The sequence below is a fragment of the Nansenia antarctica genome (assembly GCF_963989245.1).
Source record: "Nansenia antarctica genome assembly, chromosome: 5".
In the NCBI taxonomy this organism is placed as follows: Eukaryota; Metazoa; Chordata; class Actinopteri; order Argentiniformes; family Microstomatidae; genus Nansenia; species Nansenia antarctica.
Genome location: NC_137690.1, coordinates 46,811,161 through 46,828,221, shown reverse-complemented (window position 1 = coordinate 46,828,221; position 17,061 = coordinate 46,811,161). Strand labels below are relative to the sequence as shown.

At 44.7% G+C, this 17,061-nt stretch overlaps 1 protein-coding gene across 1 annotated transcript in view; it reads right to left on the bottom strand.

Annotated features, from left to right (window-relative positions):
* kpna4 (karyopherin alpha 4 (importin alpha 3)) overlaps nucleotides 1-17,061 on the bottom strand; it is a 30,923-nt gene that overhangs the window by 11,788 nt on the left and 2,074 nt on the right. The window contains exons 2-9 of the mRNA XM_080531190.1: nucleotides 16,553-16,597; nucleotides 15,621-15,710; nucleotides 13,411-13,440; nucleotides 13,020-13,072; nucleotides 12,308-12,403; nucleotides 10,825-10,910; nucleotides 9,214-9,300; nucleotides 8,524-8,693 (exon numbers count right to left, since the gene is read on the bottom strand). Of these exons, the coding sequence (XP_080387316.1) occupies nucleotides 8,524-8,693; nucleotides 9,214-9,300; nucleotides 10,825-10,910; nucleotides 12,308-12,403; nucleotides 13,020-13,072; nucleotides 13,411-13,440; nucleotides 15,621-15,710; nucleotides 16,553-16,597 (657 nt within the window). The remainder of the gene's footprint in view (nucleotides 1-8,523; nucleotides 8,694-9,213; nucleotides 9,301-10,824; nucleotides 10,911-12,307; nucleotides 12,404-13,019; nucleotides 13,073-13,410; nucleotides 13,441-15,620; nucleotides 15,711-16,552; nucleotides 16,598-17,061) is intronic.

Genomic DNA, 17,061 nt, shown 5'->3' with positions numbered 1-17,061 from the left:
GAAAGAGAAAGAGGGAGAGAGAGAGAGAGACAATTAGTGAGACAAAATAACAATGGAAAAGAGGGATATCAGTGGGATATCAGAAGGATTCTTAATCACCACTCATCAGCGCTCCAGAGAGACGCTGTCCTGTATTATTTACTCAGCAGGAGGCCGTCCTCCACAGACCTCCAGGGCCAAAGCTCTAAATCTGCCCTCCTTTACCCGGCTTTGGAGGTCCCCTGCTGGGTCGTAATCCACCCTAACCCCCCTCCCCTACTCTGCTCTCACCCACCCAGCCAGCCACGGATCATTCCCCCTGCGCTCTCGCATGACCAGAGGCTGGAGGAGACTCTGGAGAGAGAGAAGGATTCACACTCAACACTTCACACACATTAGTAACACACCGACACCCCCGCTCACACATACCAAGACACACACACACACAAACACACAGTATTTGTGTTCGCCCTGGGTCTTCACGTCTTTGACGGTTGCAAAGGTTGACCATGACACAGGTTGCACACACACACACACACACACCTCCTAGATCAGGGGTCGGCAACTAAGTTTGGCCGCGGGCCCACCAAAAATGTAGCCACTAGATGGCGGGCCCGAACATAATCAAAGGCTAATTTAAGTAATTGATTGTTAAAAAATGTGACACGTTCTAATGCTTTGACTTTTCTTTCGAAAAATGTACACATCGCTAGTCAACTAACACAGCTTGTTTTGTGAGCCTGCTAACAATGTAAAGTAGTGTTCTAGTTAACTAGGTAGCAGTCCAATCCATTACGTTGCAGTATTTTGGCTTGACTAGCGAGTTTGTGTTGTGATTCTCAACAACGTTGAAACCTGGGTTTCCGTTAACCGGTAATTACCGGTCTTTGTCCGGTAAAATCTGTTGAAGTCCGACATATTTAAACCTCTTCGGTCATAATGTCCGGTGAAAATAATTCCCTCTAAGCACAATTTGAATACAATTTGCTAAAATTAATTTGTCACATATTCTGATTCCTTCTACATTAAAAAAGACGAATATATAGGCTATATTTTTTTATTTGATTATTAATGTGTAGACTAGCCTACGCGATGAACAAACAGCGGCAGGGTTGCCAGATGGGATTGACAATTTACAGCCTAACTAGTCCGCTAAATAACCGCTAAACCCAGTAGCCCATTCGGCGGTAACCCACCCCATCTGGCAACCCTGTCTCACAACGGCGCGAGTAGTTCGTGGTTTGCGGAGAGTGAAGGTACCTTTCGGGAGTAGTTGAGAGAAATTCGTCGGTTAATTCAGTTTGATCTAGTCTAAATAAAACCACTGCAGTGACAGGAGTCACGGTTATTGTTCTGCGTGTTTTGGATGTGCTAGAGCACAGTGAATGACCACCGAGGGCCGTGAGATGCGGCTAGTAAAGGACGCTAGCCATCTCAACCCCGTTCATTGATTGAGCCTGCCGTGCCCGTTCCAGCCCTGAGTCGGGAGATTCAGAGTACAACATCCCCCTGGCTACCTCTTCTACTCCAGGAGTTTCCATTGAACTTTCCTCCTCTACATTCGTCCATCTCCATGTGCGCTACTATCGACAACCTGGGCTACCGTATTTTCCAGACTATAAGTCGCGCTTTTTTTCATAGTTTGGCTGGTCCTGCGACTTATAGTCAGGTGCGACTTATATGTCTATATATATATATAATTTCCAGCCTGGTCTCACACGGCAGACGTCAGAATTCGACGTTTATGGACAAATGTCGAATTCTGACGTGAGATTGCATCCAAACGTCGAATTCCGACGTGACATTTGCATCCAAACGTCGAATTCCGACGTGACATTGGGGTAGCTCGTTCTGATAGCGCAGGGGTGCGCCTGTTATGTGCGCCTGTCGGGGCTTCTCTCTTGATTATTCCATTTTGAATTGGAAACCCTATGGTTACCCTAACCCTAACCTTAACCCTAACCCTAACCCTAACCTTAACCCTAACCCTAAATGTGGCCTAACTAATTAATGCAAGTGCAATTCAAAATGGAATAATCCCGAGAGAAGCCCCGACAGGCGCACATAACAGGCGCACCCCTGCGCTATCAGAACGAGCTACCCCAATGTCACGTCGGAATTCGACGTTTGGATGCAAATGTCACGTCGGAATTCGACGTTTGGATGCAAATGTCACGTCGGAATTCGACGTTTGGATGCGATCTCACGTCAGAATTCTGCCGTGTGAGACCTAGGGCTGCCACAAACGATTATTTTCATAGTCGACTAGTCACCGATTATTTTAACGATTAGTCGACTAATCGGATCATAAATTACAGCTTATCGCACAATTACTCAATCGCTCTTATTTAGCTATCATCTTCTAAATCAGCTTCTAAATTTAGCTTGAAGTTGTTAGTTGTTGTTGTAGGCATGTGCTAACTAAAAATAAAGACAATTAAAATGATTGTTCACTCAAAAATAGATATTTTAATGAACTTTGCAGATTTATTTCTGGCATCACTTGCATGTAATGTAATGTAAAGAGTAGTAGAGAGTGCAAACTGCTGAGTAAAATGAGGTAGGCTAGGCACTAGGCAACCAAAAGAATACAAAAACAAAAATAAATACTTGTACAGAGTACAAAAGTTTTGCTTTGCTTCACTCATCTCTGGCATCAAACATACATTTTAAATGTATTGAATAGTGCTGCAAAATAAAATGAGGTAGGCACTAAGGCAACTAAAAAAGAGCAATTATCCACAAAAAGAAATGTTTGTAGAGAAAAGGTTTGGTCTCAATCAAATAACATAACAAAGAAAAGTGCAGGAGACTGAGCAAAGAAATTGTTTCTCTCCTGTGTGGACTATTCATTCATAGCGAGGAAAGTCAGCATTTCCACATGTTCTGGAGAGAGGCTTGCTCTCTTTTGAGAGCAGATGTTCCCTGCTGCAGAGAAGATCCTCTCGGATGGGGTGGAGGTTGCAGGGATGCACAGAAAAGATTTTGCCAGCTTTGATAGTGTGGGGAAACGCCCCTAATGTGCGTTATTTTGGCAGGCGAGATGTCAAACTTTTCTACCACCTCCTCCTACAGCACAGCACATAACGTAAAATAACGAAAGAAGGCTTTTACGTAACGATATCGTTAGCCAATAACAAGCTAACTAGCTTACCGAGACGAGCCATCGTCTTCCTCGTCATCTGCCACAACGTGCTTCCTTTTTAGATGCTCGTGCATCATAGACGTGCTGCCATGATAAGCGAGTTCAGCTTTGCAAATTGTATATTTTACATAGTTTTTTCCAACGTTGTGGTTGAAATGCTCCCACACTTTAGAGGTACGAGGACGGGAAGACATTTCTCTGTTTGTTTTTCCGGGGACGTCACGTGTGCCCCGGATGACCGACACTGCGCATGTACATCAAAGACACTGGGAGACGCTAGCCAGTGGCAGCTTCAGGGAAAAAATTAATAAATGAAAAAATGAAGAAAAAAAAAAGTTTTTTTTTTTTCTTATTTCAGCTCCAAAAAAACATGCGACGACGTCGATTACCAAATATGTCGGCGACGATTTTGGTAGTCGACGTCGTCGCGACTAGTCGTGGCAGCCCTAGTGAGACCAGGTTGATAATTTCATACTGACTGACATGAACCAAGGAGTAAACATTACCGTCTACAGCCGACAGAGGGCGCTCTGGGCCGCTCTGGGCTTGTGACAACTACCGTATTTTCCGGACTATAAGTCGCACCCGAGTATAAGTCGCAGCAGGCCAAAAATGGGCCATGAAGAGGAAAAAACCACATATAAGTCGCACTGGACTATAAGTCGCATGGTTCAAGGGAACGGGCTTGGCGGAATCAGCGGGGAAAGAAGACCCTGTTGAGCTTGACTCTAGTCTGGCACTGTGAAGAGACATGAGAGGATTTGTAAGCCCAGGAAGGACATAATTCACATTGAAACTTCTTCTGAAAGGTTAAGGAATACTTGTATTATCGAGTGTAAAGTCCGCTAGCTAGCGCGGGGCTAACAACATGGCGTCGCGGAGGAAAAATGAAACTTTGAACAGCCTCTAAAAGGTAATAAATGACTTTAATATCGTTTCTAACGTCCATAACATTGTGTATAAGGTCCATAACATCATGTTTAATGTCCACATTGTCGTGTTTAATGTCCACATTGTCGAGTATAATGGCTATTCTATCGCGTATGAAGCGCTACCGGAAGTAGCAACATGCTACTCGCGGGTACAACATTGCAACGTTAAACAGCCTCTGGAAGGAATAAATGACTTTAATATCGTTTCTAACGTCCATAACATTGTGTATAAGGTCCATAACATCATGTTTAATGTCCACATTGTCGTGTTTAATGTCCACATTGTCGAGTATAATGGCTATTCTATCGCGTATGAAGCGCTACCGGAAGTAGCAAAATGCTACTCGCGGGTACAACATTGCAACGTTAAACAGCCTCTGGAAGGAATAAATGACTTTAATATCGTTTCTAACGTCCATAACATTGTGTATAAGGTCCATAACATCATGTTTAATGTCCACATTGTCGTGTTTAATGTCCACATTGTCGAGTATAATGGCTATTCTATCGCGTATGAAGCGCTACCGGAAGTAGCAAAATGCTACTCGCGGGTACAACATTGCAACGTTAAACAGCCTCTGGAAGGAATAAATGACTTTAATATCGTTTCTAACGTCCATAACATTGTGTATAAGGTCCATAACATCATGTTTAATGTCCACATTGTCGTGTTTAATGTCCACATTGTCAAGTATAATGGCTATTCTATCGTGTATGAGGCGCTAGCGGATTTACTCCTTGGTTCATGTCAGTCAGAGATTACCGTATGTCAGTTCATGTCAGTCAGAGATTATGAATTATTGATATATAAGTCGCACCTGACTATAAGTCGCAGGACCAGCCAAAGTATGAAAAAAACCGCGACTTATAGTCCAGAAAATACGGTATATGCTGCTGCTATACCCCTGAAGAAGTTATCTAAAACATTAGCTTGTTGAAGCTAAGCAAACGGTAGCTTGGTGAACTTGCTTACTGGTAACTTGCTTGTTGGACTCGCTGGCTTGTTATGTTAATTTAGCCTATTCAGCTTCCCAGGTATGTTCTTTATGCTATTGTGTAGCTGAATAACTGTTAATGTGTTATGTTAACATACCGGACTTCTATTCAGCCTGTTGTTCTGTATGCTATTGTGTAGTTGAATAAACTTGCCTTTCCAGATTAAATGTCTGTTCTTGGTCTTGGATTTTGTGAAATATATTTCTAAATAAATGCGACTTATAGTCCAGTGCGACTTATATATGGTTTTTTTCCTCTTAGTGTCGCATTTTTTGACTGATGCGACTTATACTTCGGAGCGACTTATAGTCCGGAAAATACGGTACTGGTACCATTAGATTAGGATTGATTAGATTAGGTTGACAATACCACACTACATTTGAGTTTAGGGATATCAATGTTATATATTTGTGTATGTTTTATCTTTATGTATTAAATGTTATAATTGTTCCACATTTGAGACCTGTCTTCCCCCCACTCAGTTATTCTGTCGGTGTCCATCATTTTAGTTCAATTTAGTCTATCTATAGTGTTAGAGTTTAATTTGTGCCACTAAGTTGAAATAGTCCACGGGTGTGTATCCCCCCGATACATCCTCCTCATTCTCATACTCCCGAGTCCGAGTAAGTATGATTTGACAGGCAGCTAGACTTAATGCCTTCCCAATCAGCGAGACGTGGTTTATTGATAAAAAGAGTAAAACTGGAAAGAGAATATAGAAAACTTACATTACTGTCGTGAAACTATTTAACACACTTCAGTTAACGTAATGTGGAGTCCGTTCATTGATCGATCGATGCAGTCCGTTCAAATAGCCATCAAAAGCTAAACTAGGCATACTTAAAATTAGTAGACATACTAAACTAGACATACTCAAATCCCATTAATGCAATTGAAATAAACATCTTAAAGTAGCCTACAGTCGTAATTCAAAGTAGCAAAGGTGACTAGGCTGCCCAGTGTGGCGCGCGTGCAGCCATGGACATATGCCATAGTAGCGCATGCGAATCATGAAAGCCTATATTATTATATAGTTTGCATCTAATCGTATCGGATGAGAAATAGACATTAAATGGCATAGGCCTATATAGGCTACACAACAGCTAATCACCGCGACAAACACCTATATTATATTTTAATATGATGACCGGAATTTCTCCCGTTTGTCCGACACATTGAAATCTTCCCGGACACGTTGACCGGCACCAATTTTTTCTAACGGAAACCCTGGTTGAAACGTAGTTTTACCCTTTTCCATATTTTTGAATAATAAATGTGTGGACTGACGATGTAGCGCAGCCTAACTTATTCTAATAATTATTTAACATAGGCTACTTTTATTCTGATAATTATTCCCCCCTCCTCCCAGACAAGGTCACATTATTATTGGATTGGTTGTTTGCGTGTAAAGTTAGCTAAACATTTAACCTGCTGACGAGCAAAAGAGGCATAATGTCACTCTCCAAAGGTCTAAAGAGGAAAGTTGACGGTGAAAACAGGGCATTTAAAGAGGAATGGACAGCGAACTATACGTTCATCCTACCTGGTTTCATCAATGCAAAGCCGTTGTGAGACTCACATTTTACGTGCTCACAATGTTCCCTTTCTATACATGCGAGTCGTCCTTTTCGTCAATGAATGTGATAAAGACGCACGAGAGGAATCGATTGATGCATAAAAACCTTGAGAACTGCCTGCGGATTAAAGTGACGTCCATATCACCAGATATCGAGCAAGATATCGGCAAAAACCGATGGGAGATGCCACTTTTCACATTAAGTGAGTACACCAAGCCTGTCGTTATTGTATTTATTTATTTTTTTAAATTAGTTTTTCAGATTTTATCCCTTTTTTACCCAATTTGGTATCCAATTGAACCCAACCTAGCATCCAATTATCCCCTGCCTATTGCGTAGGATCCGCCGCACGACCCCGTGGCCGGCAGCCCCAGAGGAGATCGCCAGGCAGACTAGCTGTCTGGCTCCTCGAGCCCAGCACCGTTATTCCGGCACCCCGGGGCCGCGTCGTTATTGTATTTAATAACCTAATTGTATTTTGTATATTTTGAATGAATGGCTCATTGTAATTATTATCCCTAATAGCGTGTTTGCTCTGTCGTTTCAGGAGCGTATAGTAGGCCTATGCACCACCACCCCTCGCCCTCCATGATCAAGCGGATTCTGCTTTTTGTTTGCGCCGATTTTGTTGTCAATGTTTTTCAGAAAATTAAACAGAATTTGCTTTGTTACTGTTCATATGTGTGTTGCAGTCACATATACGTAAACATTACGTTTGAATGGTTTACTGAGCTCGTGTTATTTCTTTCAAACCACACACCGCATGTCGGCTATTTCAGCACCACGCGTTGTCCACCTGCTTATGATTCACCATGAGGGGTTCAGCGTCAGTGCGCTTCGCTGCCTGATTGTCTGTCCCTGTGTCATTCACTCTCAACATGGATAAAAGTACAATAAGCATTATTCAGGTGGAGGTCGATTCTCTATTCGGACATTATAGGCGCTATATGTGGGACTGTCAGTCCGATATTGTAAAAAATAAAAATATAAAATAAAATAAAATAAAGAAGAGCGGATTCTCAAAATAATCTGCTGGGCCAAATATTATTGGTGATGGGCCAGCAATGGCCCACGGGCCGCCTGTTGCCGACCCCTGTCCAAGATGATTCTTGCAACACATCAGTAACACACTGACAGTTCTCTCTCTCACACACACACACACACACACAGCGAGTTTTCCAAGCACTGGTTGCATCTTCTACACGATGGCAGTTACAACGGGTGTGCGTGTGGGTAGATGTTAATAAAAAGTTATTTAGGTTTCAGGGTATATACAGGAATCTTGAGGTTAATTTCAACACCTTTCTAAGACTTTTTAAAGACCTTGTCAATATTTTTCCAGACCTCACCGCCACTTCGAGCTGTAACCGTTTACATCAGTGAGACCTTTAACTTAACAGTTTTAGTTCGCAATAGACTAGACCACTATCATACAAGAGAATTTCCGGTTCATCTTTGTTTTTTAATAAAACTAATAAATTCACGAACTTTTACTAAAAGTTTTTAGGACTCAAACTCTTTGGACAGAGTCTAATTCAGAAAAATATCTACAAAATTCAAGACCTCATAAAATCGTGATAAGGGTCTTGATTTTCCCAAAATGTATTTATCGACTTTTAATACTTTTCAAGACACCGCGGATACCCTGGGTTTAGATGTCGAAAAACTCTCAAACAACTTTCACGAGCTGTGCGGCAACCGGCCCGCTCCCCAGCTGCTGCTGCTGCTGCAGCACACACACACACACACACACACACACACACACACACACACACAAACAAACACATACATCTTTGGCCTGGTTCTTGATCTTGAGGTTGCAACAGTAGACCATGGCCCAAGTCTCTCTCTCTCTCTTTCTCTTTCTCTCTCCCTCACACACACACACACACACCTCCTGGATGGTCTCCATGGGTGGAGGCGGGTCCTTGTGGCGGCAGAGGTTGACCATGACCCAGGTGACGTTGCGTAGGAAGGTGATGGGGATGGAGGGGCTGATGAAGGACAGCAGGGGCTTCACCACCCCCAGGCTGATCACATAGTCTCTGCACTGGGGGCCGTCGCCTGGGGGGAGCACACACACACACACACACAGTTGGTATCAATCAAGTGCATCAGGACAGACAGACAGAAAGACCCCCAGACAGACCTCCCAGACAGACAGACAAACTCCTAGACAGACAGAAAGCTAGACCCCCAGACAGACAGACCCCCAGACAAACAGACAGACATCCAGACCTCCAGACACGCAGACAGACCTCCAGACACGCAGACAGACCTCCAGACACACACAAACCCCCATTCACACACAGACCCCCAGACACACACAGACCCCCAGACACACACAGACAGACCCCCAGACACAGACAGACCTCCAGACACACACAGACAGACCTCCAGACACACACAGACAGACAGACCCCCAGACAGACAGACCTCCCAGACAGACAGACAGACAGACCCCCAGACAGACAGACCTCCCAGACAGACCCCCAGACAGAAAGACAGACCTCCCAGACAGACAGACAGACCGACAGACCTCCCAGACAGACAGACAGATCCCCAGACAGACAGACAGACTCACCTATGATGTTGCCCAGGGCCCAGACAGCCTGCTCACACACGTTCTGGTGAGGAGAGTGCAGCAGCCTCAGGAACAGTGGCACAGCATCTACACACAGGACACACAACCATCAATACACTCAAAGACACACTCATAAACACACCACAGCATCTACACACAGGACACACAACCATCAATACACTCAAACACACACTCATAAACACACCACAGCATCTACACACAGGACACACAACCATCAATACACTCAAAGACACACCCATAAACAACACCACAGCCAATCATTTAGAACTACAAACTCTTCAACAAAAAACTACAAATCGTCTCCTTTATAGAGGCAACTGAAGCCACTGTACTAGGGCTGCCACAAACGATTATTTTCATAGTCGACTAGTCACCGATTATTTTAACGATTAGTCGACTAATCGGATCATAAATTACAGCTTATCACACAATTACTCAATCGCTCTTATTTAGCTATCATCTTCTAAATCAGCTTCTAAATTTAGCTTGAAGTTGTAGGCATGTGCTAACTAAAAATAAAGACAATTAAAATGATTGTTCACTCAAAAATAGATATTTTAATGAACTTTGCAGATTTATTTCTGGCATCACTTGCATGTAATGTAATGTAAAGAGTAGTAGAGGGTGCAAACTGCTGAGTAAAATGAGGTAGGCTAGGCACTAGGCAACCAAAAGAATACAAAAACAAAAATAAATACTTGTACAGAGTACAAAAGTTTTGCTTTGCTTCACTCATCTCATAGTAAAACGCGCCTTCTTAGCACTGTAACGTTAAGACAACATTTTTAGCTATTTGATAAGTATCGCTTTGATGACAACGTAAAATAATGTAAGAAGGCTTTTAACGTAACGATATCGTTAGCCAATAACAAGCTAACTAGCTTACCGAGACGAGCCATCGTCTTCCTCGTCATCTGCCACAACGTGCTTCCTTTTTAGATGCTCGCGCATCAAAGACGTGCTGCCATGATAAGCGAGTTCAGCTTTGCAAATTTTACATTTTACATTCTTTTTTTCAACGTTGTGGTTGAAATGCTCCCACACTTTAGAGGTACGAGGACAGGAAGACATTTCTCTGTTTGTTTTTCCGGGGAAGTCACGTGTGCCCCGGATGACCGACACTGCGCATGTACATCAAAGACACTGGGAGACGCTAGCCAGTGGCAGCTTCAGGGAAGAAAAACGAATGCTTATCGAATGAAATGAATGGTCTTTATTGTCATTGATATAGTACAGGTACCAAACAACGAAATTTGGGAGGGGGGGCTCCCCTGGTGCTAGGCAAAAAAAAAAAAAAAAAAAAAAAAAAGCTTATTTCAGCTCCAAAAAAACATGCGACTACGGCGATTACCAAATATGTCGGCGACGATTTTGGTAGTCGACGTCGTCGTGACTAGTCGACTAATCGTGGCAGCCTTACACTGTACTGTGCATGGCTTACATAACCACTAAACATTCCTCACACGCTCCAGTGAGAGGCTGCTGTAGTGAGTGTGTGTGTGTGTGTGGGGTGGTACTTACTGGACCACAGCTTGGGTCTGCTGAGAGGTGTGTGTGTGTGTGTGTGTGTGTGTGAGAGGTGGGACTTACTGGACTGGACCACAGCTTGGGTCTGCTCAGAGGTGCCAGAGGCGATGTTGGTCAGAGCCCATGCTGCCTCAAACTGAAGAGACGGGCTGGAAAGGGGAGGGGGGTGGGGGAGGGAGAGAGAGGGGGAGGGAGAGACAGAGGAAGAGGAAGAGAGGGGGGAAGGAGAGACAGAGAGAGAAAAAAATGGGGATAATGAGAAAAAAGCAGGATGGAAAGAGAGGATATAGAAAAAGAAAGGGAGGGAATGAAAAGAGAGAAAGGAATAGAGGTAAAACAGTTTGAGAAAGAGGGGGGACAGAGAGCGAGAGAAAGGGACATTAATGCATCATTCGTTCGTCCTGACAAATCGGAATATGAAAACTAACACATTTGCATTGCAGCGTACTTTCAACATCATCCGCTATGAGGCTGAGCTCAGACAAGCAGAAAGAGACAGTTGCACATCTACCTAACAGACGACAGCATTCGGAAAATCGGTTCAGACATTTATCTGTGCTTGATTGAGTTTGCCTGGCACCATGGAACCAATGGGATAGTCAGAAAAAGTGCAAACCGTGCTGTTCTGGAACTCCAGGCAGACTCGATCAAATTAATTCTTAGTGGCGTAGCACACTAAGGCACGTGCCATATCATCGTTAAGGTCCCTGGTTCGATTCCGGCCATCGACATATCCTGCATGTCATCCCCCCCCCATCTCTCTCTCTCTCTCTCTCTCTCTCTCTCTCTCTCTCTCTCTCTCTCTCTCTCTCTCTCTCTCTCTCTCTCTCTCTCTCTCTCTCTCTCTCTCTCTCTCTCTCTCTCTCTCTCTCTCTCTCTCTCTCTCTCTCTCTCTCTCTCTCTCTCTCTCTCTCTCTCTCTCTCTCTCTCTCTCTCTCTCTTCCATCCTTCCTCTCAACCTCTACTGTCTCTATCCCAATAAAGCAGAAATGCACTAAAAACATATATTTTTAAAAGTATTTCCTTTCCAACTCAGGTGTGACTTGTGAAGGGCAGAACAGAAGGGAACAGCCAGTAAGAACAGCAGGGAACAGCCAGTAAGAACAGCAGGGAACAGCCAATAAGAACAGCAGGAAACAGCCAGTAAGAACAGCAGGGAACAGCCAGTAAGAACAGCAGGGAACAGCCAGTAAGAACAGCAGGGAACAGCCAGTAAGAACAGCAGGGAACAGCCAGTAAGAACAGCAGGGAACAGACAATAAGAACAGCAGGGAACAGCCAGTAAGAACAGGAGGGAACAGACAGTACGAACAGCAGGGAACAGCCAGTAAGAACAGCAGGGAACAGACAGTATGAACAGCAGGGAACAGACAGTAAGAACAGCAGGGAACAGACAGTATAAACATCCAGTAAGAACAGCAGGGAACAGTCAGTAAGAACAGCCAGTAAGTGAGGACAGGGTTCCCACACCTTCTGAAACATCAAATTCAAACACCTTTCAAGGACTTTCAAGACTCAATTCAACAAACTTGGGGGGAGGTCTTACTTGTCGTCTCTGTCCAGGCAGTGCACCAGGATGGGCAGGATGCCAGACTTGATCAGGTCGTCTATGGGAGGGTTACGGTCGCTCGACAACAGCTTCCTGTCAGAGAACACACACCGTTTGTTAATCACACACACTTCCACATATACACACACTTTCACTGTCACACACTTCCACATATACACACACTTTCACTGTCACACACACTTCCACATATACACACTTTCACTGTCACACACACTTCCACATATACACACAGTTTCACTGTCACACACATGCACACACACTTTCACACACACATATACACACACTTTCACTGTCACACACACGCGCAAAACACACACATGCAAACACACAGTGGAGGAATGTGAAGCGTACACACATCTGTGCTGTTGTGTAACACCAGGTGGTCAACAGCAGACATCACACACTAGTGGCAGACTACGCCACCTCAGACCCACGGGCCAGTCCAGGCTACACATCCATCCATCCATCCATCTATCTACCCATCCATAACTCCATCTATCTATCTATCCATCCTTCCCTCCCTCCCTCCATCTATCTATCCATACATCCATGACTCCATCTATCCCTCCCTCCCTCCATTCCTCCCAGGCCACGCAGCATTCTAGGAATGTTACAGAAGCGTTTCGAAAAAGAAAAACCAAGTGTTTCGAATCGTCATGGCGACCCAGTGGCGGGGGGCGGGGCCTACCTCGCGGCCTGCACGGCACTCAGCTGGATTCCCTGGTTGTCGCTGGTGGCGTTCTGCAAAGAACAGCGGCGCAGAGATAAACAACGTTTTAACAAGAGATTAAAAAAACTGAACAGCAACAGTATAGAACCAGATACGGTGAGAGAGTTGTTTTGCGAACTACGACTGAAAAAGATCTGCCTCAAATCGTTCCTGAGAAGGTTTTGATTGTCGACGCCGTGCACATGCGTCGGCGTGTAAAGGACAAGAGCGTGCGTGATGCACTTCAATAACATCGTGATGAAGGATCTATTGAAAGTCGACGTCCGTGGCCGTCGCCCTCGGGCTGTTGTACGAGTAAAAGTAACAACTAAAAGCTGCGTAACAAAAAAACAGAAAAACAACGACTTACCTGTACTATTGCTTCGAGAGAGGTGTTTTGCTGCAAAATAAAAACAAAACCGTTGGTTAGGGCACAGTGCGGGAAACCATCACTGTGACAGAGCTAGTTTGTTTGGGAGGGAGGGAGGGCATCACTCTGTGACATAACTAGTCTGTCTGCCCTGTCACCACGCCTAAAGGGAGAGAGGAACATTTAGTAGACGCCTTTGTGCAAAGCGACTTACAACAATTCAAGGTATTCAACCTCCCCAAATACTCGCATGTCACCCCTCTCCTTCGCACCCTGCACTGGCTCCCGATAGCAGCTCGCATCAGATTCAAGACCCTGGTGCTTGCATACCAGGCAGCTACAGGGACAGCCCCTGCCTACCTGAAGGAAATGGTAACCCCCCAAACCCCTGCCCGCTCACTCCGCTCCTCCACCTCGGCTGGCCGACTGGCCCCACCTCCTCTACACAGCAGTCGGGCTGCCCGATCACGTCTATTCACAACACTGGCTCCCAGCTGGTGGAATGAGCTCCCCACGGCTGTCAGAACGGCAGAGTCACTACCCATCTTCCGTCGTAGACTGAAGACCCATCTCTTCAGGTTACATCTTAACTGCTCCTCCTGAGACATCTTCTGACCCTCACCACTACGTCTCCTAAAGACACCCGCTTTCCCCTCTACTGTGTCCCTAAGAACTTCTATTGCCCCCCTTTTACTGTTTCTCAGTTTCTCCAGTAATATAAAAAATAAAAATAAAAATAAAAATAATTAGGAGAAGGCGATAATAGGGAGAAGGTTTTTCCTTCTATCAGTGGCCCCGGGCCCGAGCTAGAGTACTCTTCATGCAACGAATGGTGGACTGCTGATTCACATGCTTAGTATTCAAATGTACTGATTGTAAGTCGCTTTGGAATAAGGCGTCTGCTAAATGCCAAAAATGTAAATGTAAACAATAACGAACTTTAATAAAATAGAGTCGTACAGTCAGAAGAAAACCAACCAGTCCATTAAAACATAGGTCAGGACATAAGACCTGATCAATAAAGCGTATAATAGTAAACAACAACTGACATGAGGGAGTTAGCCGTAGGAGGCAAAGGAAAAAAAACGTGTCAGAATGTCATACCGTGACCCTCCCTGACAAACATAAATACGGACCAAATGTATGACACTTCCATTTGAACCATTTAGCCAGACGCTATATCCAAAGTGACTTAAAATTACAGCTTACGGGGCAGTCTCCCTGGAGTAACTTAGAGCTAAGTGCCTTACTCAAGGACACACTGGTGGTGTTCCCTAGGTGGGATTTGAACTCATGACCTTCGGATCACCGAGTCGCAACTTCACTACTTGGCCACCGCCACCACTAACTGCATGAAATCATCTCTTCTGAGGAGTGGGGGGGGGAACACAGAACGTGCGTTCATTCTGACTACACACCGTCACATTCTTTTCCTAGGAGTCAGGAGATATTCATCCACTACAACATCAGTCAGGAGATATTCATCCACTACAACATATCGTCAGTCATTTCCTAGAATTCAGGAGGTTATTGGTCCACTACAACATCGGCAATCATTTCCAACACGGTTCCTGCTGCGAGTGGTTCTCTTCAACAGCCAACAGATGTAGAAACACTTCAACAGCCTGTGACCATCACTTCTGTTAAACAGGAGCCAGAGAACATAAGAGGATCCAAGAGGAGGACCTGGGCCCGGTTGTTCAAAAACTGTTCATCTGGATCAGAATGCTCCCGCTTCTTTTCTCTGATCCAGGATCAGATCTTATCTGGATGGTTTTGAGTCGTATAGGAGGGGAAATCAGCCAGCTCGATCTGATCGTGGATAGCAAAAAAAACTAAAATCGGGATCATTCTGATTCAGATGAAACGTTTTGAACGACTGGGACCAGAAGCCTCGTTTCAGAGCATCCTCCCTCCCTCCCTTAAAGAAATCACAGATCTGAGGAGACTTGATGGGTGAAAAGCAACACTGGGGGGGAAGCTTACTTTAGCCAATCCACTCAAGACAGATCAGAGATCACTTCAAGGAAGGGATAAAGAAAGACCACAGGTTTAGAGTATTTAACAGCCCCCCCCCCCCCCCCCAGTCTCTATCACATATCTTAATCACTTCCATGGCTAATCCCATCACTACGGGACAGAAGGAGGGGCGGGGGGTGGGTGGGGTTAGGGGGGATGACAGACAGATGGAGGAGCCAATCTGGGCGTACCGATCGGAAGTCTCCGTCTGCGTCGGAGTCCTCACAGATGTCCTCGTGTGGGACGTTTCTCCTCTTCAGCAGGTGCTCGTCTCTCTTGTTCTGGGAGGGGCAGGGAGAGACGTCAGTTTCACACAGACAACATCAGTTTCACACAGACAACACGTCAGTTTCACACAGACAACATCAGTTTCACACAGACAACACGTCAGTTTCACACAGACAACACGTCTGGTTTTAAAGCTGGGCACGAAAGTATTTCTTATCCCTCTTAAATACTGCATTTCGTTGTCGAGTACTCTGTACCTCTGCAATGACAATAAAGTTGAACCTAACCTAATCTAAAATAGACAGATAAGATAGACGGATAGGTACTTTATTGATCCCTGAGGAGTAATTAAGCCGTTACAGCAGTTCACACCACAAACAAACAACAAAATAAAGTGACGAGACAATATCATAGAATAAAGATAAAAATAAGACATCTGAGCATAATATCCAGTAAGAACAGTCCAGTATGATGTAACATCCCCCAGTCTGACCCTGATCGCCCCTTTGAGCGTTAGGCTGTGGACCTGCCTGGGGTGGCAGAGGGGTGTGTGTGTGTGTGAGGGGGGGGTGGTGGTTTCTGCACCCTTGGTTCCATTGGACCAGGCAAAGGCAGTCATGCTAAGCATCGTATTTGTATTGACCTCAAATACCATTTGATCAGAGGTCTGAAGGGTGTGCATGTGTAATGAATTGGGTCGATCTATTAAAAGCGATAGAAAATCCCACATTACATAACATTTTAACAATAAAGTGTCTTATGACAGAACTGCGCTGTGGCCAGTCTAAACTTATCAAGAGGTCAAGGTTGAGGACTGATTTGAAAACAACCCATGATTGAGTTATATGGGCATCCTGCCTCAACAACACAGGAAGGACAGAGGCTGGATCATTACCTTGCGCAGCTCCACCACCACCTCGGTCCTCTGTCTTCTCATGGTCTGGAGGGAGAAGCAACACAAACAACATTAACCCACTGTTCATGGCCTGCTTACCTGGTTAAAACTTTATTCATACACTTTGACTTCACCGCCCATGACACGAATATGGACCACGGGATGAAGATTTGTGCCTGTTAGAGCTGCTGTTTAGCAGTTCTCATCCACTGTGCATGTTCCAGTCTGTCACTGATGTCTACCTAGTGGAATCCATCCACTGTGCTTATGACAGCGACAACACAGTGAATTTATAATGATATAATTGTTTTATTGCCAGGCAATAAACTTGTCAGTCAATTGATGGAATGTGGTATTTTATGCTCTGGGCAAGGGGTTGGCCATAGACAGCGACCCTGGAGCAATTAGGGGTTCAGTGGCTTGCTCAAGGACACCTTGACATGTGGCCGGCCGGGGTTCAAACGGCCGAACTTGCGATCATTGGACGCCGGCTCTACCTCCTGAGCCAC